The sequence below is a fragment of the Colletotrichum navitas genome (assembly GCF_030913465.1).
Source record: "Colletotrichum navitas strain CBS 125086 chromosome Unknown LY79scaffold_64, whole genome shotgun sequence".
NCBI classification, from domain to species: Eukaryota; Fungi; Ascomycota; class Sordariomycetes; order Glomerellales; family Glomerellaceae; genus Colletotrichum; species Colletotrichum navitas.
Window position 1 is genome coordinate 121,036 of NW_026850610.1, and position 25,003 is coordinate 146,038.

General features: G+C 55.1%; 10 protein-coding genes across 10 annotated transcripts; 7 read left to right on the forward strand and 3 right to left on the reverse strand.

The window, feature by feature from the left end:
- The first annotated feature begins 441 nt into the window (after positions 1-441).
- Positions 442-2,608, forward strand: LY79DRAFT_339460 (fungal-specific transcription factor domain-containing protein). The gene is made up of 2 exons (XM_060552556.1): positions 442-1,666; positions 1,743-2,608. The coding sequence occupies exons 1-2, from the start codon at positions 658-660 to the stop codon at positions 2,453-2,455; spliced, it is 1,722 nt and encodes a 573-aa protein (XP_060410727.1). The 5' UTR covers positions 442-657; the 3' UTR covers positions 2,456-2,608.
- Positions 2,609-3,408: 800 nt separating this feature from the next.
- Positions 3,409-3,900, forward strand: LY79DRAFT_672399 (uncharacterized protein; the record flags this gene model as incomplete). The annotated part of the gene is made up of 3 exons (XM_060564051.1): positions 3,409-3,459; positions 3,581-3,692; positions 3,785-3,900. 3 exons carry the CDS (start codon positions 3,409-3,411, stop codon positions 3,898-3,900), a joined length of 279 nt encoding a protein of 92 aa, XP_060410728.1.
- A 1,401-nt stretch (positions 3,901-5,301) lies between these two features.
- Positions 5,302-8,388, reverse strand: LY79DRAFT_652045 (uncharacterized protein; the record flags this gene model as incomplete). Its single annotated transcript, XM_060562570.1, has 8 exons — positions 5,302-5,978; positions 6,057-6,225; positions 6,292-6,548; positions 6,814-6,941; positions 7,014-7,998; positions 8,051-8,093; positions 8,154-8,187; positions 8,263-8,388. The coding sequence occupies 8 exons, from the start codon at positions 8,386-8,388 to the stop codon at positions 5,483-5,485; spliced, it is 2,238 nt and encodes a 745-aa protein (XP_060410729.1). The 3' UTR covers positions 5,302-5,482.
- A 520-nt stretch (positions 8,389-8,908) lies between these two features.
- LY79DRAFT_592777 (FAD binding domain-containing protein) lies at positions 8,909-11,241 on the forward strand (the record flags this gene model as incomplete). Its single annotated transcript, XM_060561470.1, has 8 exons — positions 8,909-9,083; positions 9,151-9,392; positions 9,476-9,586; positions 9,651-9,795; positions 9,851-10,005; positions 10,066-10,223; positions 10,279-10,627; positions 10,729-11,241. The coding sequence occupies 8 exons, from the start codon at positions 8,909-8,911 to the stop codon at positions 11,239-11,241; spliced, it is 1,848 nt and encodes a 615-aa protein (XP_060410730.1).
- Positions 11,242-11,862: 621 nt separating this feature from the next.
- LY79DRAFT_522337 (PA domain-containing protein) lies at positions 11,863-14,321 on the forward strand (the record flags this gene model as incomplete). Its single annotated transcript, XM_060555436.1, has 2 exons — positions 11,863-12,857; positions 12,944-14,321. 2 exons carry the CDS (start codon positions 11,863-11,865, stop codon positions 14,319-14,321), a joined length of 2,373 nt encoding a protein of 790 aa, XP_060410731.1.
- Positions 14,322-16,917: 2,596 nt separating this feature from the next.
- Positions 16,918-18,091, reverse strand: LY79DRAFT_563799 (uncharacterized protein). The gene is made up of 3 exons (XM_060558596.1): positions 17,923-18,091; positions 17,670-17,865; positions 16,918-17,612 (listed from the first exon to the last, which is right to left on the reverse strand). The coding sequence occupies exons 1-3, from the start codon at positions 17,945-17,947 to the stop codon at positions 17,162-17,164; spliced, it is 672 nt and encodes a 223-aa protein (XP_060410732.1). The 5' UTR covers positions 17,948-18,091; the 3' UTR covers positions 16,918-17,161.
- Positions 18,092-18,423: 332 nt separating this feature from the next.
- On the forward strand, positions 18,424-20,290 carry LY79DRAFT_522447 (uncharacterized protein; the record flags this gene model as incomplete). Its single annotated transcript, XM_060555443.1, has 2 exons — positions 18,424-19,942; positions 20,004-20,290. The coding sequence occupies 2 exons, from the start codon at positions 18,424-18,426 to the stop codon at positions 20,288-20,290; spliced, it is 1,806 nt and encodes a 601-aa protein (XP_060410733.1).
- LY79DRAFT_339627 (uncharacterized protein) lies at positions 19,892-21,768 on the forward strand. Its single transcript, XM_060552557.1, has 3 exons — positions 19,892-19,938; positions 20,004-20,304; positions 20,776-21,768. Exons 2-3 carry the CDS (start codon positions 20,247-20,249, stop codon positions 21,729-21,731), a joined length of 1,014 nt encoding a protein of 337 aa, XP_060410734.1. The 5' UTR covers positions 19,892-19,938; positions 20,004-20,246; the 3' UTR covers positions 21,732-21,768.
- Positions 21,769-21,816: 48 nt separating this feature from the next.
- Positions 21,817-22,247, forward strand: LY79DRAFT_563802 (uncharacterized protein). Its single transcript, XM_060558597.1, has 2 exons — positions 21,817-22,018; positions 22,082-22,247. The coding sequence occupies exons 1-2, from the start codon at positions 21,877-21,879 to the stop codon at positions 22,108-22,110; spliced, it is 171 nt and encodes a 56-aa protein (XP_060410735.1). The 5' UTR covers positions 21,817-21,876; the 3' UTR covers positions 22,111-22,247.
- A 986-nt stretch (positions 22,248-23,233) lies between these two features.
- LY79DRAFT_672405 (kinase-like domain-containing protein) lies at positions 23,234-24,568 on the reverse strand (the record flags this gene model as incomplete). Its single annotated transcript, XM_060564052.1, has 2 exons — positions 23,234-24,006; positions 24,064-24,568. The coding sequence occupies 2 exons, from the start codon at positions 24,566-24,568 to the stop codon at positions 23,234-23,236; spliced, it is 1,278 nt and encodes a 425-aa protein (XP_060410736.1).
- Positions 24,569-25,003: the final 435 nt, after the last annotated feature.

Below are 25,003 nucleotides of genomic sequence, written 5' to 3' on the forward strand. Positions count from 1 at the left end.
TGTGGGCTGGGCTGCTCCAGGTCCCCCCCCGCCTTACCGGCGCCAATACCACCAGGCCTTACACCACCGCCAAAAACTGCTACACCGTCTCATTCTCGTGCGCATCGCTCATCTCACTCGACTCACCCGGCCGGATACTCGCGGTGACGATGCTTCATTCGCGCAACGCTTGTCCATTTCTTGTTCCGTTCGGAGTCACTCAGGCCGCAGAACGATGAACAACCCGGCCAAAGGCGTCAAGTTTGTCGGGTCCGACGCTTCGGGGCTTCCTCTCAAGCGGAAGCAGGTCCAACAGGCCTGTGAATCATGCCGTAGGAAGAAGGTTTGTGTTATGCGCGACGCTTTCCACACGATGCGCAATGTGTATCTGATTTGGTCATTTTTTTAATTTTATTTTAGAAACGATGCATCCACGCCGAGCCATCGTCGGCAGAGCCCGCGCAAACCAACGGGCATGACGGACCTGCGGGTTCCTCGCCGGCCAAAGATGTGTTGGTTTCCCAATCTGGCAAAATCTGGATCCAAAGAAGAAAAAGACAAAAAAAGGAAAAGAAGAAAAAGAAAAGCTGACACTCGCTTTCAAGACATACGGCTTCGGGCATCGCCTCTCCCGTCAAGCATCGCAACTCGACCACTGCAGCTCCTGATGCCTTGTCCATGTCCCCGTCCCGCCGCGACTCGTCCGTGGCAGGGCAGCCGGATCATGCGCAGACCCCTCAGACACGGTTCGTCGGCGACCTGAACCCCGAGGGCATGTTCGCCGAGGCCGCCGACCCGGAAGCGGCGGCGAACCCTACCCAGAAGGCCGAGGTGGGCGTGTGGCTTCCGTCGGTCAACACGACGGCCGCCCAGTCGACCGCCAGCGTCGTGTCGCGTCCGCTCGCCATGGTCGACAGGGTCCTGTTGCCCTTCGTGAGGGAAAACTGCCTCAAGTGCGTGCCGCCAGAGAAGGATTTCAAGCATCTGCACCGGGTGTATCGCGACAAGATCCATCCCATCTTTGCTTTGATCCCCGAAGATGTGGTGGATGACGGCGACTCCCCGACGGCCATTGTCATGCGCCAGGTCGTGTCTCTGGCCGCCGCCGCCGATCCCGACATGAAGAGTCATCTGCGCCTGGCGAACCAGGGAAACAAGAAGTTATCCTACCAGGACTTTTCGCAGACGCTGTCCGGCTCTGTCCGGACCATCTTGGAGACGAGCCTCATCACGGACCGGACGGTCCATATTCGCGCCCTTTGCATGCTGTCGCTATACGTCCAACCTTCGAGTGCTGATGAGGCAGACTTGCCCGCTCAACTGGGCGCCAAGGCGGCCCACCACTCCCAGACTCTCGGCTTGCACCTTTTCCACTCTAGCGATGACGCGCTGGATACGCTGTTTTGTGCCGTGTGGGCCCTCGACCGCATCAACGCCGCAGCATACGGAAGACCCTGCGTCCTACACGAGGGAGACATCGGGCCCGGCCTCGAAGACTGCTTCCGGAGACAGCGGCCGTGTTTTCGACTCTTCCTGTCAGTCGTGCAGTGGCTGGACAAGGTCATTGAACTGTACAGGCCGGGCGTCATCGCCCAGTCGCTCGAAAGCAAACCGTATATTGACCTGCCGGTTCTAGAGCCCATGATATTGGAAGCCGAGGCCTTGCAGGTTTCCACGCCGCTGCTTGGTACGTGCTTTTTTTAAAAAAGAAATTAGGTTTTTTTCCCCCCTCTTTGGGTCCATCTTTCTGACCGGCTTGCCAGCGACCATAGAAGTCTTCTATCACGCCGTCATCATCCTGTCCTGTCGCCTTTCTCGGCCCGGCCCACCGGCGCAGTATGCATCCTCCATCCCGCCTGCCTCGGCCAATGCCCGTCGCTCCCTTGCTGCCGAGCGCATATCTTCAGCCATCCGCCGAGACCATCTGAGCCCTGTGCCTCTCGTTCCTTACGCCCTCTCGCTCGCCCTCAGCGTCGAGTACAGGAAGATGCGGCACAGTGCCCTGCCCATGTTTCGCGCGCGTGCCCGCAGCGCCTTCAAGTCCAACTCGGAGCTGATGAAGCGCTTCGGCGACGTCTTCTGGAGTGCGAGGGTGGTGGCGGGATTGGGAGAGCGTATCCTACGAGAGATGGAGCGGGCGGCCAACTCCATCGCGCAGGGAGCAGCAGGGGCGCCCTTGTCGTCGTCCATCACGGATATACCTACCAATGGGAGGGCTGAGGCGCCTGCCGCCGTGGCTACGGTGCCGGATGCAGCTCCGCCAGCGTCAACAGCAGCGGCGACCACCTCTTCAAGCACCGAGTTCCCGCCCTTGGATGCCATCGACTTCTCCATCGTGGACGCGATGCCTCATCTCGACGTATTTGGCCACTTCGACCCGAGTTTCAATCTCCCGGCAATCGATAATGCATTAGAAGCCAACCTTGACATCGGGTTACCCCTTAACTGGGGCGAATGGGACCACTTTGCCGGTTGAGCGCTAGCCTTATGACGGGAGACACCCAGCAAGGCTTGCTGTGATCCTGTGCTCAGTACTTTTGGGGTATGCAGCGCCATACTTGGGACGATATGCAAGCCCAGTGAGATGCGCAGGTGAGTACGAAGAGGGTACATCTTTACTGTACATACCAGCGCTTCGCCTGGGTAGCAGAGTCTTGGACGAGGCAGCTAGAGAAGATTTAGTAGCCGCCGAGTCTGTGGTGTTCGACGCCAGATCGAACCACTGATTCACCCTCCACACCCCGCTCGGCAAACGATCTTAATCACCAACTGGTATCTACGCTAGATATGGTGGGACTGGGTCATCATTGCGTAGCCGCGTTGGCGGTTAGTGCATTGGCACAGCCTCGTTCCTGAGCAGCAAGATTTGAAGCTGAATCGCTTTAGTCTAGACGGCCAACAGCATGTTGCCTGGTATCGAGTGTCATCGTATACAACTGGATCTGTAAGGGCATTTGTCATGAATTAGACGGGTTAAGGGTCTCTGGGGTGCCTCCAAAGGGTGGAGAGACAGTATTAGACAGTCGTGTTCCTGGTTTCGCTACAAAGAGACACATCACACATATACTGCTGCTGGCTTATTTCCGAAAATGAGGAAGAATTGCCGTCGAGTCCTACAAAAAATAAAGAACCTGCGGTTCAAGAGTCCAATGCTTACAAACCCACCCTGCGCTGTGGTGCGATCAATGTCGAACCTTAATCCATGATGCTTCCATATATACGTGCTGACTCAGCAGCAGGGGTCCTTGATCCCCCGCCAAAACCGAAGCTCCGGGTCGCCACCAAGGCGGCGAGATCCACGGAAGCTTCATCTACCGCGACGCATCACGACGCATTTCCAACCCCTCCCCTTACGTCGCCAACGATACCCAGGTCCCCGTACCTCTCGCGCCACTACATGAACTACGCACAACCGATCGTGCTTCCGCCATGGCACCGCCCTTGAACTTGCTGATCCGCGCCCTCGTGGCCTTCGAGGACGTGATTATCCGACAGGCGAGCAGCATCCAATGCGCCGTGTTTTTGCGTCTGACAGGCCCTTGAAAGGCTTGCGTCTCGTTTGCCATATGACGCACATGCTGACGTCGAGTTCTGGCACCAGATCCTGAGGAGTCCCGGCTTCCACCGCGGCGTCGGCCGCATCCATCGATACATTGACGAGAAGCGCCACGGGCCCCTGCCGCATGAGCCGTTGCGCCAGGGCCAGGCATCCGGTATGTTTGAGCCAGGAAGGGCGACATAAAAAAAACTTTAAAAAAAAAAAAACTTGCTGTGATGGGAAAAGGCTGACCCGGCGTGTGTGCAGCGAACCCGGACGAGCAGGGCTTTGCGCGGTACTTCTTCGAGGAGCTGAAGAACCAGCTCCGCGGGACGCCGACGAACCCGCCGCCGCCGCCGCCACCCGGTCCGCCCAAGCGATGATGACGATGAAACTCGGACGCGGTTTTCCGAACGAGACGCCGTTTGCTTTGCATTCGAGAGGGCAGGCTTGAAATACTCTGCACGCGTCGATTGCACGAACGAGCGACAGGATGGCAAGCGGGAAACGGCAAACGAAGCGACCCGGACTGCGTCGGTGAAGATTTCGTACCCGGAAAACTGTCTATTGACTGCGTATTTCGTATATTATCACTCGCGCCGCCCGCGCAACGCCGACCTCTGAGTATTGCAAGTTATTGGTGTACAGAGAGAGGGGGGCATACGGGCATGGTCACGCTGCAATCCTGGATTTGCGCTGGGCAGTCGATAACTCGCCAAGGACGTGGATTCTGTCGCAGGGACCGCCGCATCGGACTAGGATCCGACAGCGCTCGACAACCTCTCGGGACTAAGGGCCCGGCGTGTCCGATGCCTTGAGAAAGCAGAGTCCCGGACCGGCCAGCGCCAGGCGAAAAACTACGTGCTCGTCCTTTACTGGATACTTCGGGTTCATCAGCCGGCACGCATCGCAAAAGTCTGAGACATGCCGCGGGAGCCCCTTTGGAAGAAACGATGGTTTTCCGCCTATCAAGGCCCTTCAAGCCCGACAGGGATGCCCGGGGAAGCGGATGGCATCGCACGTATAGTGAAAAAACCAAGCGTTCCGTAGCGAGAACCACGCTCAATCTAATCCGCACCCTTTGCAAGCCTCCGCTAGGCGGTCAAGGACTTGGATCGACGCGTCACAGAGTGAGATTTGAATTCCGAGAGCTCGCTTTCAAATAATCGTAAATCGAACCCTTCCCGGCTCCCCGGCCCCCTCCCATCTGGTCCACTCGGCGCGGATCCGATTGAGGGGCGGAGCCCGGAGCCGGACGCCCGATGCCCGGTGCCCAAATTGCCTCTTTCGGAAACCCCAATCTGCGTAATGCAACCCTCGCTCGTGTGATAAAGCGCCCTTCCGAGGCATTAACCCTGCGCCCTTAGGAATGGATAGTCTCGCTGGCTTGTCGGCCTTCGGACTACTGTACTGGCGGATAGCCTAGTTTGACGTCTTCCCTGCTCGGTTGCCGTCGAAATCCAGCTCATTCCGCTCCTTGTCCCCCAAGTCGATGCCATATTCACACATGATGTCCCATCAAACACAGCAGTTGTCATGAGGCCATCCGGACTCAAACCCAGGGCAAGGTTTGCTCCTCTCGCTTCTGGATAACCAGAACGCCGTTTGTCTAGTATGGGAAAGCTACGGCACGGGCCAAGAGGCTTTTCACAATGCCATTGATGAAACGGGCGAACAAGCCCCCCCCCCCCCAATGCCAAGGTGCCGTTCGCCGCACCACGGCCAACGGAGGCAGGTGGATGTGTTTTCTCACGATTTACCTAATTTGGCACGAATTGGCAGCAATTCAGGAATTGATCATAGATTTATGCAGATGAAAACCCTGCGATATCAGACCGCGGTGTCTGGGATGCTAGGAACAATGTTTGTTTACTTTGCTCTGATTATAATCAGAATTTGGAGTTTTGAATTAGACAGAAGAGTATTGTTTATCAACACGACTTAAGAACCCCCCCAAAGCCAAGGCTACTTAAAACTTGCATCAGACCACGCATTCCAATGCTCGAAATTCAAAAAGTTCCACACGACGTTCGGGTCGACGAGGTTGGCGTCCAAGTCGCCCGGGATCATGACGGCGTCGCTGAACTCGGCAGCCCCGACAGGAAACCCCGCGCCCTCTGACGACGTGAAGGCGGGCGTCGCGTACGCGGCCAGACCGCCGCCGCCGACGCCGCCGTCACCTTCGCTGCCGTCCGGCGCCTTCGTCACGGGCCCGGCCTCCGCCTGCTCACTGCCGCACCGCTGCTGTGGCCCCGAGTGCGTTCTCGCGCCAACGTGCAGCAGCTCCTTGACGATGTCGGCGCACCGCCTCGCCACCGCGAGCATCTTCATCGACTTGAAGATGTCGAGGCTGAGCTCGATGTTCTCCATCACCTCGTCCGCAGGGATGGGGCAGATGTTGGAGATGAGGACGTGGAGGAGCACCATGCAGGCGTCCAGCAGGTACATGCAGTTGTACCACCTATTCCCCCCCCCCCCCCACGAGTTAGTCTTCTAGGACGGAGATGTCGCCAAAAGAAGGGCTGTTAGTTCTACGCACCATGTTCTAAAATACGGCCTGTGGAGGTAACTCGTGTGCATGAATTGGATGGTCTCGGTGGCGGCCTTGACGCAGGACGTGACGTGCCGCGATATCGTGTTCCGGTCTGCTTCCAGCGACTTGGCGATTATGAACTGCCGGTGGAGCAGGATTCTCGCGTTCAAAAACCCTAAACATCCTTTGTCAACGAGGCGATCCAACCCGTGTTATTGTGCTTCGAGGGGGGGCGTTGTACGTAGTTTGAGGACGGTCTTTTGCTTCATGGCAAACTCGCCGTCTTCCAAAGACGACATGTCGAACCGCAGCTGTGGCGGGAGACCGGACCGCCAATCGTCGAGGTCCCGGTCCAGGCTCAGCGCCGTCTGCGAGAGGCGCTGCAGCGACATGTGGTTGCTGTGCACGCTCAGGTTGTCCGTCATCCACATCAGGATCTTGGCCAGGTCGACCATGGGATTGATGAGACAGCAGGCAGAGTTGGGAAAGTGCTTGTTTCTGCTGTCAGCGATGCGAATGTCTTCATCGTTGATGGAGAGTCGGGGCGTTGACTGACAGATGTATTTGGAAACGGGATTGAGTAGGAATTCGGTGCTCGCAAACCCGATTGGCGGCCTGCCGAGAAGCACATCTCACTTGGAAAGTCAGCACTGATCCCTTACGGGCGCATGGTTATACCCTACATTTCGTGTGAATAGAGCGACCTTGGACAGTTAGCTTCTTGAACGTCGCAGACAAGAGCAATGTTGCCACTCACCACCACAGCAGGCTCTCCGGGCTGGTTTCTGAGCGGATGTTGTTTGGGATTCCCATGGCAGAGGCTGTCCTGATGGCCATGCCACTATACATGTAACAGCTATGTGGTTTCAGTGCATTTTGGCCAAAGACGGACTGATTCATCCCATGTTAGTAGAAAGACTTGGTAAACACCCTTCTGCCGATTCCCGAGTGCACCCGACGTACCATGAGGAACAATGTCTGAGCAGTCTCAAGGGAACTCGACTCGCAAATGTCTTCCAGATGAAGCCTCGATCTCTCAAAGAACCTCCTGGCCAGGCGAATCGGCGGGTACAACGAGTCTTCCTCGCCCGGCTGCTGCCTTGTCCGGTCCAGGAACTCCCGGGTGTGGTCCCCCATGAGCAGCGACGCCTCCCCGGCCGTGATCGCCCCGATGGCAACGACCACGTTGTAGAGGGCGAGGAACCTGGCCTCCCGGCGCATCTGGGAGCACATTAGAATGTCCGACCTCAACGGCCTCGACCAGATCTCGTCCTCGCACCGCTGGAGGAACGTCGTCTGCTCCAGGATGGGGTGGATGTTGTGGAGGTTCTGGAAGTAGAGGCGGGCGCATTCGCGCTCGATTTCGGTGGCCAGCGATGCGTCCGCAGCACTCAGGAGCGCTTCGGCGCCGCCGAAGCCGCCCTGTTGGAGCGAATCCCTCCTCGCTACGGTGCTCTGCGGGCTTCCCTTGCCGTACGGGCTTTGGCCGAGGACCCGCGAGTCCGGAGGCGTCGAGTAGTCTGAGCTGTGCAGAAGGTTCACGATGGAGCTCTGACTCCTTTTGACGCCGACGTCCGGCCGCTTCTGCGTGTTGGCCCGGGAGCGCAGCCGGGCCAGGAAGTAAAAGGTCCCGGTCGGACCGTAGAACTCGGCACCCTCGGTGTGCTCATTGACCTGGCCGAGGCCGTCCACTTCCTGTTCTGAGGAAGCGGTCGAGCCTCTTTCGCGTTGTCCATGCTCTTGCAGGCTCAAATGAGTTGAAGGCTCATGCTTGATGGGATCGTCTGAGCTGGCCGGTGACGGATGAAGACACTCAGGTAGAATTGCCCGCGGCCGAGGCGTGGACTGCGGTTGGCACAGAGGCCGGAACTGCTGAGGCATGGGCTGAGGTTGCAAAGGCTGCTGGATTCTTACAAGTGGCCCATAAGAGGGCGTTTCTTGTCTCGATCTGTAGAGGCAGTCAGACACGAAGGCAGAGACTCTTACTCGGACACACTTACGTCTCGTTCTGTGTCTCTCCATATGAGCACGAGAACTCGTGTCCTGAGTTGAAGGAAGGAGAGGTTAGTGTTGTCCGAGACGCGGATTACATCTGATACTCACGAACACAGTTGGAGCATGGCGAATTGCCATCGCACTGAGGAGCACATCGTCAGCACCGGCTATTTGCCCCCCCCCCCCCCCTCATAGTAATTGGCGGAGCGGGACAAACCTTTAACTTGCGAGCTCGACATGTACCACAAGCGACCGGCGCCCTTAGCCTGCGCTTCCTTTTCAGACCTGTAGAGCTCGGTTTAGCCGAAGGCTCATCACCCAGTGGGATGTTCTCGGTCTTCATGGAAGGCAAATGGCAAAGAAATGACTCGTAAACGTTCGTTGAATGGTTCAGAGGCGCGGGAGGGGATGGAGGGTCCACGAGATTATAGACGCGAATTACGGACGGGAATTCGGGATATAATGGAAGCCATAGTACTTATCTTGTGCATTTCATCCGACCAGAACCATATGCGGTCGATTTTGAGGAAGATGTGAGACAAGGAATCTCGAGTAAAGTTTATAGCACGAACCACACAGCGTCATGAACACACACTGGCGCGTTGTCAAAGCTCGGACGACTCGACAAATCGCATGGAGGCACTCGGGGGAGACGTAGGCCTCGAATGAGATGCCGCGGATCGGGAACCTTTGCCTCTTCGAAATAAAGCCTTCAATTATATGCTGTTGAGTATCTCCTAAATAAAGACTATGCCAAACCTCACTTCTCGTCTGGGTTGAAAAGAAAGAAAAAAGAACCCCCGCCTCGAGATAACCAGCCTACTTCTGGTTGTACGCTTTGACCGACTTCAAAGACCCAGATAATGCTTGGTATCAGCCAGCCTCCTGACCCTAAAGCCACATATATCGCCGGTCATTCATCATACAATGTACCGGCAGATGCCCATAATGATGATGTTCTATACCAAGTGCCTGCTCTCATAGTAGGTGGCGGCCCTGCAGGTCTCTTAACGGCTTACATGTTGTCAAAACACGGCGGTAGGTCAAGCAGCGCCATTCCGTACGGCACTAGCTCCGTTGGAAGAGGACGCTAACGACATTCTAGTCAAGTCCCTTCTGGTTGAAAAATATCCGGAAAGGCTAGCTGCACCCAAAGCTCACGCGCTTTGTCCCAGGACCCTCGAGATTTGCAGGCAGTACGGTCTTGATACCAACGCCATCCGCCGTCTTGGATCTCCGCGGGAGGACGCCTGCTGGGTTCATTTCCTGACAAACCTCAGCGGCGAGAGGATTGGATCTCTCCCGTACGAGCGTATGGATGCGGATGTGTTGGAGAGTACGCCCGAGGTAGGAAAGACACCCCCCCTCCCCTCGCAGGCCTTGCCCAGCGAGCACTTAATAAACCGCTGACATGCCGTGACTGTTTCCAGATGCTACACAACATCCCCCAACCCGAATTTGAAAAGTTCATTTCCGACCAGCTACGTGGCGACCCTAACGTTGATATCCGCAAGGGCGTTGGTTTTGTATCTTGCGAACAAGTGAGTGTGACTGCAAACCAATGTCCAAAAAGGCTGTCAGAATAACGTCCAAACCTCGGTTCAGAGAGATGACGGAGTAGTCACTGTACTTGAAGAGTACGCCACCAAGAAGAGCTGCGCCATCAAATCAAGACACGTCATCGGGTGCGATGGGGCAAAGAGCCAAGTCCGCCGTTCGCTCGGCATCGAAACCGAGGGGGAAGACGGATGTAAGTACCTAACGGGAACGTCGGGTTGCGTCTCTGCATTGCTGACGGCTCTCAGACGAGACCATGATGACGATACATTTCAGCGCGGATCTGCGGTCAGTTGTCAAAGACCGTGTTGGCATGTTACACTGGTTAGTCGATCCCGCCTGTTCTGGGTTCATCGTAGCGTACGATCTCGGCGGAAACCAAGTCCTAATCAGCAATGTTGACGTGAGTTGCCTGGCATATCATATCCCGACAAGGGGGGTTGTAGCTAACGGCGATTCTTAGCCAAAGAGGCAACCGATAGAAACGTGGAACGAAGAGGTTGCCCACGCCACTGTGTCTGCCGCGATTGGGAAAGATATACCGCTCAAGATCCTCAGCTACCGGCCTTGGGTGTTGAGTCGGAAGGTGGCAAAATCCTATCAACGGGGGAACATATTTCTGTAGTACCATCCAGCTTGCAACTGTGCATCTCGCCGTGAACTGACAACATGGCAGAGTCGGCGACGCAGCGCATTCATTCCCTCCCACGGGCGGCCTCGGGCTCAACTCCGGCGTGGCAGACGCGCACAACCTCGCGTATAAGATCGCCGCCGTGCATCAGCGGCGGGCGGGCCCCGGACTCCTCGAAACGTACGAGGCCGAGAGAAGACAGGTTACCGTTGACGCTGCGGCACAGAGCGTCAAGAACGGGAGGTCGATCTTTTCGTTCCTCAAGGCTGTTGGCGCAGCCGAGAGCGAGGACCTGATCGAGGCGCGGAAGCGCATGTACGAAACGATACATGACCCAGCGAAGCAAACCTTGATTTCGGAAAATGTCGAGGGACAGCGGGAGCACTTTGACAATGTTCGTTCCCCTTGAGTCCCGCTGCGCGGAGGGGTCCCACAAGGACAGCATGGCCGCGACAGTCTCTCGATATTGGGATGCTGACTTGGACTGCGAAACAGCTCGAGATTCACATCGGTTATGTGTACGGCGAAAAGAAGCCACCAGCGAACGCTTCGCATTTCACACCAAAGTTCAAGGCCGGAGCCCGGCTGCCGCATGCTTGGATCGAGCTCCGTGGCCGGTTCGAAGGGCTTCCGCAACAGCCGATAGATACATCATACGTCACGGAACTATCCCACGAGCAGGTCGCCGCTAAGCGGTTTTCTACGCTGGACCTGGTGGCACCGGGGACCTTCAATCTCATCACCGGATGCCGTTCGGCCTGGGGTGTAAGGTTTACCGAGGCGGCAACGGCATTGGGCGGCGCCGTGGGTTCTCGGCTGTGGGGTGCCGACGAGGACTTTGCTTTCTGCAACGAGAGCCACCGCAGGCTATATGACCGAGAGGGGGGGCTCTCTCAAGGAAATGCCATTCTTGTACGACCTGATCAGCATATCCTTGCATGCTTGGGACCTGGGACGTCTGCACTGGAGTTAATAGATTGTGTCAAGAGGCATCTGGACACAGTATAGTTGATCAGTTGACTAGAAGAGAAGCCTAGTAGTAAGGGCCAGGGAGATGAATAGGTGCGTGGGTAAGATTAGGGATAGAACAGGACCAGGGTAGCTCCCTGTCGCATTAAGCTTTCCACGCCAGGTACATGACAATGGAGATCCGCCCAAGATCCTGGTTTTACAGTCCATCAATACGAAGGGGCTTTGCGAGTGCTGGTCTTTTAGTGAACCATTTTCGTTTTGCCCGGAGTTCACGGATACAACGTTGCCAAGACATGAGCGCGCATACCTAACGGGCGAGCACGAGGGCTTTGAAAAGACAACATCAACCAATCTACCACTGTTTATGCCTTTTCTTCTAGAGGCAACTCAAGTCAGATGCTACAAAACCCGACCTGTGTTGGCCAGTGGGGTTGTACCCGGCTTTGCGGAGCTGACAACGTGCCCCCCCTGCTGTAGATACTCAACTTGGTGGTTTTAATCAGACAAGGTTTTGACTATCTGAAATGACGAGCCACAATTACATAGATGACCGAGAGCTCCGTGGACGCCTTTATAAAGCATTCCCTTTCCTGATCATGAACTCGCCTCGACCTCTTCAACTTGCCAAGAACCCGGCAAGAACACCCAGGTGTCAGTATGTGGTCCCCTTCACTCCTCCTCGTGGCCTCGCTGCTCTTGGGAGCGGCCGGGGCTGCCGGAACTCGCAAGACGTATATTGTCCACATGCAGAACGCGGAGGAGTCCGGTGTGCTCCGCCGGTCCCTCATCTCTGCCTCGCTGGACGCCGCCTCGGTCGACGCCGACCACGTGCTCTACACCTACCAAAACACGCTCAACGGCTACGCGGCCAAGATCACCGATGAGCAGGCCGACGCGCTCAGAGCCCAGCCCGGTGTCCTCTCCGTCAGACCCGACCATGTGTATCAGCTTCAGACTACCCGGACGCCGGCCTTCCTCGGCCTCGAGAACTCAGCCCTGCTCGGCCGGGACGCCTACGGCGTCGGCCCGGAGAGCTACCTGGAGGAGAGAGACGGCCTCAACGGCACCAGCGCCGAGTCGAACCTTGTCGTCGGCGTCTTTGACGGGGGCATCTGGCCCGAAAGCGCGAGTTTCTCCGACGAAGCGATGCCGCCCATCCCGGCCCACTGGAAGGGCGCGTGCGAACCAGGCCCAAACTTCACGACGGGCAACTGCAACAGGAAGATCATCGGCGCGAGGATCTTCTACAAGGGCTTCGTAGCCGGGTCCACCGAAGAGAATGGAGGCAACTTCACCTGGGACGGGATCACGCAGTCGCCGAGGGACGACGACGGGCACGGCACGCATTGCGCCTCCACGGCTGCCGGTGCTGTGGTGCCGAACGCCAGCATCTTCGGGCAGGCGGCCGGGACCGCGCGCGGTGTGGCCCCGGGCGCGCGCATCGCCGTGTACAAGGTCTGCTGGGGTGACACCGGGTGCTGGGACTCGGACGTGCTGGCGGCCATGGACCAGGCCATCGAAGACGGCGTCGACGTCATGTCTCTCTCTTTCGGCGCTCCCGAGCCTCAGTTTATCCCGGATGAAGGTCTGGTCGTCGGCTCCTATGCCGCGATGCGCAAGGGCATCTTTGTTGTCAGCGCTGCCGGGAACGCGTGAGTATAGCCTTCTCGTCTTTGTTAGATTGCGTTACGTGGATGATGCGGTTCCTGTAGTCTGTTCTAACTTGCTCGACTCACAGGGGACCTTCTTTCGGAACGACTGTTGGGCTCGCCCCTTGGGCCTTGACTGTTGCAGCCAACACCCTCGACCGGGATTTCCCTGCACATCTTACGCTTGGGAACGGCAAGACTTACACTGGCTACACTCTCTATACCAACGGTTCCGTTGCCGACGAGAAGCCTCTCACGGACGGCGAGGTCTTCCCGCTGATTCACGGTGCCGATGCCAGCAACGGCAACAGTACCAGCGGAGCTCTCTGTTTGAGTGATAGCCTCGATCCTGCTAAGGTCGCTGGGAAGGTCGTCCTCTGCGTGCGGGGCCAGAACCGCAAGGTCGAGAAGGGAGTAGCTGTCAAGGCTGCCGGTGGACGCGGCATGATCCTCGTTAATCCGCCCGCCAACGGCGACAACTTGGTCCCGGACGCTTACCTGCTCCCCGCCATGCACCTCAACAAGGAAGACGGGCCCGAAGTCGAGGCCTACGCCAAGGCCGGCGGCGGAACGGCCATTCTGGACTTCCCCGGCACCCGCGTCGGGGTCCCGGCCCCGGTGATGGCCGCCTTCAGCTCCCGAGGCCCGAACATCAAGGTCCCCCAGCTCCTCAAGCCGGACATCACTGGTCCCGGCGTCTCCATCCTGGCCGCGTGGATCGGCAACCAGGGCCCCAGCAGCCTCGCCGAGGATGCCCGCAAGGTGGACTTCAACATCATCTCCGGCACGTCCATGTCCACCCCGCACTTGGCCGGCATCGCCCTGTTCCTCAAGGCCCGGCGTCCGGACTGGAGCCATGCCGCCATCCGCTCCGCCATCATGACCACCGCCTACACCACGACCAAAGGCACCCAGTCGCCGCTGCTGGACTACGCCAACTCCCAGCCCGCCTCGCCATTCCACTACGGCAGCGGCCACGTGGACCCGGTTGCTGCCCTGGACCCGGGCCTCGTTTACGACATCGCGCCCGACGACTACGTTGGCTTCCTCTGCGCCGTCAACAGCACCTTGGAATTCGTAACCGGCATGACGAGGAGCAATGCCACATGCGACAAGAAGAAGACGTATAGCGCGTACGACCTCAACTACCCTTCCCTCTCCGTCTTGTATAGCAATCCAGGATCCAGCGACGGCGCATATACGGTTAAGATCAAGCGCATTGTCACCAACGTCGGCGGCCCCAGCACCTACACGGCTGCTGTCTCGCTGAATGACGCAAAGCTAGTCAAGGTCTCTGTTGAACCCGAGACGCTTGAATTCAGCGCGGCGGGCGAGAAGAAGAGCTACGAGCTCACTGTGACGATGAGCTCTCCACCTAGCGCGAATGCTACATCCTGGGGGAGACTGGTGTGGACTGATGGCAAGCACATCGTAGGTAGCCCGCTGTCTTTTGTATGGGGCGTCTAGCCTTAAGGAGATAGTTTTTTATACAAGTCCACAGATGGCAGATTTAACCAGCTGCTTATGCCGTAAAGACTATTACAATACCCAACATGTGAACTTGGTTATAAACATTAAAAAAAAAAAAAAGGGGGGGGGGGGGGGGGGGGGGAACAAAAACATACAACACCAGGTATTCGCTGGTCGTCACTCGTATCACTGCCTCTCGCCCCCCTTTCTCCTTTTCTTAGCGCTTTCTACTTACCTCGGCAAGACGGAGTCTGGTGTTGTTACATAAATCTTAGTGGCCAGACGTAGAATATCTTCTGCCTTTTCTGCCATGATAAGGTTGAAGCTTGGCCGAACCTCTAGATGCTGACTCATTTTCCCCTGCAGCATAAACCATATTTGGAGCGAGACAAGCTCACCTAGTGAATTTTGACGACATGGGCGAACTTGCATTAAGCTTCCTTCCACTCTTTGTTAAAGACGACTGTTTCTAGCCAGTACTTACTTGTATTTGTAACTAACGTTACGTTATTTGGAAGGAGTTTTGTTAGCCGGATAGTGTCCCCGATGACTTCAACTGGGCGCGCGTAACGTTCTAAAGATAGGGGAAGGGATAATAATGACGACGACGATAGTAGCGACGATGGTGATGACGATAGTAGTGACGATAGCGACGACGATAGTTGCGACGATAGTGATGACGATAGTGACGACGATAGTAGTGACGATGGTGATGACGATGGCGACGACGATAACGACGACGATAACGACGACGGTAGGCGAGTTCTTCAAAGCAGTGTCACTCAGGAGGGAAGATGTCTCCCACATTCTCTGGCTGCTGGATCACTGACGAGGTAGAGGTCGGTATTTGATGCAATCGTCGGCTCTTTCATTATTACGCGGAAAAAAAAAGAAGACCTTCTCCTGGTCTTCTAAAAAAAACAAAAAAAACGCTACCATTACTTTGTAAAACAACCACCACCACACACGCAGCCCACCACCGGGTCGAGGTCCCGGCACCCAAGGCGGCGCCCCGTTCCCTCCTCCGTCCACAAGCACTTCGGATGGTGGGGGCACAGCGGCGCGCAGCTGCGGGCGCACAGGTTTCTCGACTTGTTGGTGGTGCCGTCCTCGAGGAAGGCATGATGGGGGTTGACACAGGACACCGTGATGCCCTTGTCGAAGTCGAAACGGCCCCGGCCGCAGAGATGGCTGACCTCGAGAGCACCACGGGCCTGTGCCAGCTTGTCGGGATTCTTTAAGAAAAAAAGGATCCGGTGGACCCCCCACTTGTTCCCCTCGCCCCGAGCAGCTAACTTCTTCACCGGGTACCCGGTATTGTTGGAGGCAGCGCCGGGGAAGAACCAACAGTCGTTGGTGGACACGGGCGGCGAGGCATGGACGGCAAGGATAATCTTCTACTACAGAAGCATTAGAATTGCATGTCCTGTCTCTCAAGATTGTAACGACTAGACGAAAATTAGACACCAGAAAACTTACGTTTATCAATGGAAGTCTGCTTGCGTTTCTATTTCTCCTTGCTCTTGCCTGGCGGACTTTGAAAGCTTCTGATAACGCCACCCTTGATCATTGCCTGCTGAGAGGGCGTTGCCGGTTGGGAGGATGTTGCCTGTGATAATGCACCGATATTTCGCTTGTTCGTCACTATGATTGTAATTATGAATTAGCTTCATTTAATCATCACTTCTGCGCGGGTCTGGACAATAAATCAGCTACTTACCGATTGATATGACCTTTGGAACTTTGCCGCTGACGGCAATTAGTTGCCTTTCAATCGTTTCGACGGATTCCGTGCCACTTCTGACCGTAGAGTCAAGGAACTCCTGGAGCTCTTCAACAGTTGCAACCCAAAAAGCAGCCCAGACATTCTCTGTGACTTTTCTCTGGTCAGTACGTCTTTTGGGCTTGTTCTTGTCGGGACACTGGCTGGGGGATCTCTTCGTCGCTGACCGCTTTGAGTATGATCAACTTTTCTTCCACACGACCAATGTAGCTGATTTCAGGCAAGGTGGACGCGTTCGTCTCGTTTCCGACGTTGGGGTCAATCGCTGCTGATTCCATGGTGGTTGCGGACAGGACGACAACGCTAACGAGAGAGAGGAAAGATGAGATGATATATGGAAGGAAGCACCGACGGGATGGGACGGTGGGTAGGTGTCTAGGGTCTTGATCAGATAAGCGCCGTCCCTGGGAGGTGCCGTTATAGTGAAAGATGATGATAATTGTGCTTGTTTTCTCTAAGTGCTAGGTTGTGCTCTTCTCAGCTAAAAGTATGCTTTGCTGACATAACTATGCACATCCCTTTTGAAATGCCCCAGTGTTTGGCTGGGTTGCTCCTCCCTTCAATAGGTAGGCACCTCGGCGGTGATAACCAGGTTGTCGTCACGGAAGGAATGACCACCGCGTCACAGAAGGAACGATCACCACGTCACGGAATAAAGCTCGCTGGAAGATGCCGGGCGGTTCAAGCTTTGCCATTGCCCACGTTCTTCACATGGGAAATTACTCGCTCAAGCCAGATTGAATCTTTGTGTGTATTTCATGCAGTCATGCCAATGATTTTTCCTTTCAAGCTGATTCTTAGAGCTAGATAGAACCATCTGATGTCATTCAGAATGTTGAGGCTCTTGGACCTTGAGAGCCCCAGGCCCCGGCACCGAACCCCCTACTAGACCTCTCAGCTTGCCGATTTCCGGCAATGAGCTTGCTTCGGTGTCTTTCGTTCCAGAAGCTTCAGGTGCCTTGCAACGTTTCTATCAAGCCGAGGAACACCAAATGCGAGGCCATCTCGGCTAAGATGGTAGAGATTTCTGATCCTGCAATGCTGCATCCACAGTCTACTTGCGATACCACATCCTAGTCACCTTTGTCTTCTGAATCTTCCTCTGCAATCGAAAGATGGCATACAGCAATGCCTCGGCTGTCGGCGGGCACCCAGGGACGTATATATCTACAGGCAAGATCCTGTCCACACCCCTCACTACACTGTAGCTGTAGTGGTAATATCCGCCGCCATTCGCACAACTACCCATACTAATCACCCACTTCGGATCTGGCATCTGATCGTAGCACTGTCGCACAGCCGAAGCCATCTTGTTCGTAACGGTGCCGGCGACGATCATTACGTCCGACTGCCGCGGCGAGGCCCGGAAGATGATACCCAGGCGGTCCATGTCGTAGCGAGGCATGGAGGAGTGCATCATTTCGATGCCGCAGCAGGCGAGAGCGAATGTGAGGGGCCACATGGAGCCGTTGCGTGCCCAGGCGACGAGCTGATCGAAAGTGGTACTGTCTCACAGCTACATTAGCAACAGGTATTCGCGAGTGACTTGGACCGAGTCGTACAGAACATGCTCAGCTACGCTTGTTGGTCGCTGTTCGGCGGAAAGACCGAGAGGAGAAGACAGCGGCTTGCAGGCAGTGGCATTCTTGGATTGGTGGAAGCGCGGGCTTCCATGCTGCTGCTTTCGGTTTACATAGAAAATGCTGGGACTGTGTCGTGCAAAGGTGTTGAGGTAGTTGCGTACGCCTGCCAGACGGACTGTTGGACTTAGTATATTACGTGTGTAAGTCGGCCATGATGTCGGGATTTGCTGACCTTTTGACGGCGACATTGCAGTCATCTCTGCGAGTACAGCGAGAGATGATATGATATATCTTGAAGAGAATTAACAGAAAGATGAAGAGAATTAACAGAAATAAAATGAGAAAAACAAAAAGAAGAGGTTTTGAGCAATGTTTGCCCGAGAACGCTGACTTCTGGCGTCGTGCCGGGAAATTCACACATTGAGGGTCGCAGACGAGGAAGGCGCCCCCCCCAGTCCACCCAAGTGGCGCATATCCCAGGGACTTTACCGGAATAGGCAGGGGTGGGGGGGGGGTCCAGTGGCTGCAGCCACGGGAAAAACACACATTGTCCGTCCTCGTTCTCCAACGTCCCCTCGTCACATCTGTCATGACACCACACCACTCCTAGCAGATCAGCAAGCAGCCTGGCACTCTTTGAAAATCCACGGTTGAGGCTTTGGTTTTTACTTGTTATCTGAAATTATGCAGAGTCATGGCGGGCCCCGGTCCAATCACTGAGACCACTGGGCCCATGTCTCCGAGGCCTGTAGACTGTCCGGTCTGCCACCTCCCCGTCGCCACACCAGCCAAGCTGTCCGGGCCACACGCCTGTCCTTTCTGCAGGAAAACCTTCATACGAGTCGACAGTGCCCGCAGACACACCAAATATTCTTGTCGTAAACGAGAAAACCAGCCATTGCCTGCGGTAGCCAGGCGAGGCCGGAAGCTCCGGGCTTGCGATCGATGCTCCCGCGTCAAGTCTCAATGTGACGGGAAACTGCCTTGCGGCCATTGCAGCGCGCGCAAGCTTGATTGCACTTTCGAACGCTTCTGCAGCGATGAATCTCATAGAAAAAAGTCCTCCGGTACACAAGCTGCTGGGACACAACAGTCGCAGTTGTCCTTCTTCCTCCACTTCACGGGCCCAAGAGGAGGCCGAGCCATTGAGCAGGAGATGGCCGCTGTTCCAGAAGTCGACATCCAAGGTCCTTTCGCCACCAACAAAACTTGCGATTCAAGCACCATGGTTGCCTTCAGCGACTGCATTGATCCCTCGCTTCTTTTCACAACTCTTTTGGACCCGTGTTTCGACCTGGACCCGACGGAAGTGCCGCCTGTAGACATGCTTGATTACTCCGAGCACAATGCTTGTGGCGGCATAACTATGGCATCGCCCACGGACGTGCTCGCTGTACGAATCATTCAACTTTCTGAAGAACTGTCGCGAGTTGCTTCGTTAGATTTAGAACTCGGCTGCTTCGACCCTCCATCATTCAACAAGGTCTTCTCCAGCCATCAGGTTCATGCGTTCTGCAAAGCCTTCTCCCGGAAGCGTCATTACCAATACCCAGTAGTACATTGGCCAACGTTTAATATCGAAACAACTTGTCTGCCTTTGCTGTTGGCCATATCTCTCAACGGCGCGGCCTATTCCAACTCTTCTTCTCCTTCTTCTTCTGATGTCGCCGGGAGCAGACCCAAGACACGAGACTTCTACCCTGTTGCAGACGCATACATCTTCCAACAATTAGAACGCTCCATCAAGAACGATCGCCAAGAATCTCATTCCGAGCCAACGGTTGGTATCCTCCAAGCTGCGTTGCTGATTGTTGTCTTGCAGATATGTTTTGATGACGGTCGAAAAGGGGTAATAATCTTCAAGCGTCTCCCGCTACTGATATTTTCTCTCAGGCGATTTGGTCTCACTAGGACGAAACACGACGATGAGGGAGACTGGTCAAATTTCATCCAACAAGAGACGCGGATCCGTCTTTCGACATGGACGTTCTTCATGGACAGTCTCTTGACCTTATTCTGCAACACCCCGCCGTCCATGTCCCATGCTGAGACGCTTGGGCATCTTCCATGCAATCAGGTTCTGTGGGATGCGGAATCCGAACAAGTCTTTGACCAGCTAAGGCTCGAGGCTGGACACGAATCCGTCTGTTTGGGAGACTTGACAGTTGGGCTGATGCGGGATGAGTGGCCGATTGAGCCCGTGCCCCCGTTTGATCGGCTCACGCTTCATCACTTGAATGCGGTCATTGTTGGTGAGTTTGCAGAGGGCTCTGGCGTCGACTTAGGCTGACCAATGTGTGATCAAACTCCTAGCCCTGCAACCCGTTATTTTCAATTTGCATCCATTTTCGCTGCACGACACAGGCCGGATCAATCTGCTTCGAGCCCTCGACCGGTGGACGACACTCTGGAACGCCGCGACCCATACTAAGCAGCCTGAATCTCTAGGTGTCGAACGTAACAGCCCCGGTCTAGCATTACTATCAAGGAAAATCGTTCAAATCACTGGTACCGAAGCAGCAAGGCAATGCGCGTACTTGCAACGCGTTCCGAAGCATGACTTCTCAGATCTTCACCGCTTCATCAGAGAATACTGCTAGTAAATCGCTCTACGGTATGTGTGGTTGGCGATAGAGACGGTCAGCGCCAACAACGAAGTCGTCGGTGGTGTCAAAGTTGAGGGTGAAGCTGTTGCCCGAGCCGTCAAGAGATGGTTTTCATTCCGTACCCAGCTTAGGTACCCGGAACTCCCTCCCGGACTTTGTTTCTGTATCCTTGAACTCTTCGCTTTCAACATCAGTCATCATTGCTGTGGAGGTCATGTCATTCTCGTCATAACTCAATTGCGTGAGCGAAGAAGGATGCTGGTGAGATATCTCGGACTGCCTAATTCGAAAAAGAGGCGCAGTCAGTGATGACTGGTTGTTCTATATTTCACCGTCACAAGTGCTTATCTATGAAAGTGGCGTCATTTGCAATCGTCTGACCAGTACACAGCCCCTTGAGCTGGGCTTTTAGCCAAGATGAGCCACGCTGGGAGGAATCGCGCGTGACCAGTATTATCATGCTGACCTCTGTGCTCTAGCTCATAAGCAGCGCTCCCCCCGCCTAACATTGCTTCAATGCGACAGCACTTCTCTAATTCGACCTTTCAACAAAAACACTCGAAGTTCTGAGCATCCCACGGTTCGAAATTCCGCCAAAATGGATGGTCTCAAAGGCAAAGGGCGGCGTTTGAGCGACGGTCGTCCACCTCCTTACTCTCAAGACAACGAGGAAACCCTGACATATCAAACACCCGGTGCTGGCTTCGCCAACCTGCCTTCCGACTCAAAACCCCCTTTGAATTCGCTAGTCAAATTCCCTCCATCTTTCCAATGTTACCTTGACAAGCAGGAAGGCTTCTATTACCTCGGTCCCGTCTCGTCAGAGGAACGCCTCTTTGCCTTCTCTGCTAGCGCAAGACTCCAAACCACCATGCAACCCCTCCATCTCCACAATGGGCCGAGCGAGAGGGACCCCATCATCGTCAGGATGACACAGAAGAACCCCCGCTCCGTCAACTTTGCAGCGACAATCACCCTCCACGATCCGTCAGACCCACACGCCGTCGCGGAAGAGATTTCCTACGAAAAGCCAGTGAACCCGCGATCCAGCTCTGTGTTTGCCTCGTGTCTTGCCTTCCGGGTCGGGGTTGGCAAAGAGGGCAGAGAAGAGGAGTTTCAATGGAGGCGCTCGAGCGGGACGGAGGTCAAGGAGCTCGCGCGGCATTCGATCGGGGGCAAGTTGGTGAGGATGTCCGGGCCAAAGGCTGGCGCCGGAGGGAGCAGAAAGGCGCGCGAGCAGGGCTTCTCGAGTGACGGGAATGAAGTTGTTGCGGTCTTGGCACCGAGGTCGAATATCGGCATCGCGAACGGCTTGAAGTTCAAGTTTATGGGGACAGCGTTGACGGGGGATTTGGGAGAGAAGTGGGAGAGTGTGGCTGTCATCACGGGGTTCTGGTTGTTTGGGATTTCTCGCGCGCGCGAGAAGGATGATTAGCGCGTGATGCGAATGATGGTCTCTATTAGATCCACAGGCAACCTCTTGATATGATGTGAATATAGCGCGTTGATTCATGACAAGCGTCCCAAGTTCACTGCTCGGGGAACATCGCCGCAGAGCCGGTTGATGCGCCGGAACACAGATGGTCCGGTCCACCTTGGTCCGAAGAGGGGTCGCCGTTGGCTCCGGCGTGGGTCGCCGGTCCATGCAGGCTGAGTTTTCCGGCACATTTGAGCCACAATCGTGCAGAGGCTGTAGAGGCTCTCAGACATGTCAGCGCCCATGTACGTGCTCGAACTCTCGTGATAGAGTCAATCCCAGAATTCATTGCTCATCATCTCTGATAGGCCAACGCTGTCCAAGTCACACACTCTGATTAAACCTGGACAAAAAACATCAAAAACATACAACACCAGGTATTCGCTGGTCGTCACCGACCCAACTACTAATCCGGCCCTCATTGGCTTATCTATGGGAGAGCGGACGGGATCCCGAGTTTTCCAATGGGTATGGTCGTATGTGACAAAATTGGGAGATTGAGTATACTATATCAGAAAAGACTACGGAAGTGATGGGTAGCAGGCATTCGCTGGTCGCCACTAACTTATGTTAAGACCGATTACAGCCTGATATCTCTATTTGAACGTTGTATGTAATCACAGGCAACCTTCTTGAGGTTTTTGCCGCTCTGTGAATAGGAACCCTTAAGCACTGCTCCAGAAAATGCGGCTTTCCTATGTTGGAACTGCGCGTCCGGATGCCGTTGTAGTGGTAAGGCAGCAGGCCCTTCCCCGATTTTCCCTCGCAGAATCCGGGATGAACCCCCGTTTATGATTTGGCCTGCGAATGCACCGTCCTTGCCGGGTCTCGCGGCGATGTCTTACAGTTGCTTGTAAACTTCGTTGGCTACGGAGATAGAGAAGACGTCGTGGACAGGGTTCAGGTCAACCATCAGCACTCTGAGGTCCGCTCCCTGTCTCAAGCCGGACCACCTCAGGGTTCATCGCTGTCCCCTGTGCTGTTTCTTTTCAACGACGTCGAGTTGATCCAGTACCAAATGGATGAGAATAGAGACTTGAGAGAGCCGGACGATGAAGCCGGCCGGGCCGTTATATTGACGCCGACGCAAAGGGTTGTCACCACCCTGTTAGGTCTACTACCGCTTGCTGTATATATCACGTCATTTGAGATGATCTATTTGCCTCGGTGAATCTATCCCCGACTCTTCGGAGGCAAAAATATCGGGGCCATGGGGACTTATGGGATGGTCTTTTCCGTACTCATCGTACATCCGCATTGACACCTGCCTGCGCGCGGCCCAATCCTGAGAAGGATGCACTTTCTTGAGTACGTGTCTATGGGTGTTGAACACTGCACTCTTTAAAAAAAAATATGATTTTCAATAACCACCAGAGGCTTTGCGCAAATCATTGAAAATTACTTCCCAGACAACTAAAACGCTTTTGAAAGCCAGCTATCTGCGTAAGTAGTGCAAAACGTCATGCCCAAGCCTTCCGACTCTCCTCGTACGCTGGCAAAGCCCACCTCTTCATCCAAGCCATGTTTAACACATCCGCTGCATTTGGCCGCTCTCCAGGCCTCCATGCGAGCATCCAGTGTAGCAGCTCAAACAGCGCGGCCTTCTCCTCTTCGTCAATAACACTCATACCACAAGACTGTCTCGGCTCTTGTACCCATTGCTCGAACCGCCTATCCCACGTCCATATGTCACGCTTATTACTGAGCGGTGTCCACGCCTCGTCGAACCATTTGAACCGTTGTTCCCAGTTATCCCACCACTCCGACGGCGGAGGTCCTTGTAAGTGGACCTGCTGCGCCGTGACTTCGTCCTGAGGCGTAAGAATTCCGTCGATAAGAGACCTGTGAGCAAGTAACTCGAAGATAGTACAACCGAGGCTCCATATATCCGACGCAAAGGACAGAGGCGTCGTCGGTTCAAAGAACGCCTCGGGCGGACGGATTACGAGGGGTGTATACGATTTAAACCGCGACTTATCTGAGGGGCGAAATGCGACACCGAAGTCGCTAAGTAGTAGCTTAGCCTCCTTTATAGTGATTTCATCACTTGCTTTTCCAAGCCACACAGTAGGGACGGCGTATGAAGGAACCCCAGCTTCTGAAGAGGTTGAGTTTTTGTCAAGACGGACGACAGGCTCTGGCTCTGGAGCTCCAAACTTGGCATACAACTGATCCACCGAGAGATCGTTGAGGGAAGGAGGTAGCTGAAGAAGAAGGTTGCCAAGATGAAGGTCTAGGGGAGGACGTTGTCATTATCAGAGAGGTGTCAATGAGGATGAGAACCACGTACCTCCATGGGCATAACCCTGCGAATGAACAAGAGAAATGGCTATGGCAAGCTGGGCAGCTAGAGACCGAGCAACATCAAGCTCAAACAGTCTCGCGTCTGACGCCTCTTTCGCATCCATAAGACTGCATCTTGCCGGGACTGTTACAAAACAAGGATGAGTCCCATTGGGTCCACCAAGACTAAAACGATCGATGACCGTAGGGATCATCGACGCCTTGTGTGCGGCGTGGCTGCGGTCCGCGACTCCTGTAGTAAGCTGAGATAGAATATCTACCTCTCGCGTGTCCGCATCTGCGGTGCCAACTTTAACGGCGACGTAGTTTGACGTCCATTCGTCAAGAGCAAGCCAGACCGTCGAGAACGTGCCGTAGCCAAGCTTGTGTACTATGCGGTATCGCTTGTGAAGACGATCGTCGATTTGGATGGGATGATAACCACCCGGCCGATAGTTGTCGAGTCTTTCCACGTCTTCAATGTACCCATACTCAAACTCCGAGGCTGACATCGCCGAGCGGGGCACCGTTGAGAAGATGCGAGATTTTCGCGTTGAGAACGGAGAACTTGATTGACACGGTCGTCGCGGAAACACGCGTCGCAGTAGGGTCTGCCGGGAGTACCAGCGTTTCATGTGTGGCCTCGTGTGCAGGCCAAAAGAAGAGATGCTGCTGATGAGATGATTGCATGAAAGAGTATAAAATCTTGTAAACATAGTAGATGGGGGAGGAGCCTAGGTAGGGAGCAGTTCACGTAGCTGATGGCGGCGATGCCAGACTTGTCGGTGGGTGTTTCTTTTGTTTGAGTGATGTTGCTGAGCACAGTAGTAGGCGCTCGGTGGGTGGGGACTGCCAGCGGTTGGTGATATAGTTATCACCCCTGGAAGATACACCTGTCTGTAATAGCGGCGCTCACACCCACCGAAAAAGATCAAGCTGACGGGACC

Excerpts from the sequence above, each read along its gene's own strand:
- LY79DRAFT_339460 (XM_060552556.1), top strand. The coding sequence starts at position 658 with ATGTCCCCGTCCCGCCGCGACTCGTCCGTGGCAGGGCAGCCGGATCAT. Across the intron at positions 1,667-1,742 it reads GGTTTCCACGCCGCTGCTTG|CGACCATAGAAGTCTTCTAT; the intron begins GTACGTGCTTTT and ends CCGGCTTGCCAG.
- LY79DRAFT_563799 (XM_060558596.1), bottom strand. The coding sequence starts at position 17,947 with ATGACTGCAATGTCGCCGTCAAAAG. Across the intron at positions 17,866-17,922 it reads TGCAATGTCGCCGTCAAAAG|TCCGTCTGGCAGGCGTACGC; the intron begins GTCAGCAAATCC and ends TAAGTCCAACAG. Across the intron at positions 17,613-17,669 it reads AGCGTAGCTGAGCATGTTCT|TACCACTTTCGATCAGCTCG; the intron begins GTACGACTCGGT and ends GCTGTGAGACAG.
- LY79DRAFT_339627 (XM_060552557.1), top strand. The coding sequence starts at position 20,247 with ATGACTTCTCAGATCTTCACCGCTTCATCAGAGAATACTGCTAGTAAA. Across the intron at positions 20,305-20,775 it reads TGCTAGTAAATCGCTCTACG|CTCATAAGCAGCGCTCCCCC; the intron begins GTATGTGTGGTT and ends TCTGTGCTCTAG.
- LY79DRAFT_563802 (XM_060558597.1), top strand. The coding sequence starts at position 21,877 with ATGGTCCGGTCCACCTTGGTCCGAAGAGGGGTCGCCGTTGGCTCCGGC. Across the intron at positions 22,019-22,081 it reads TCAGACATGTCAGCGCCCAT|GCCAACGCTGTCCAAGTCAC; the intron begins GTACGTGCTCGA and ends CATCTCTGATAG.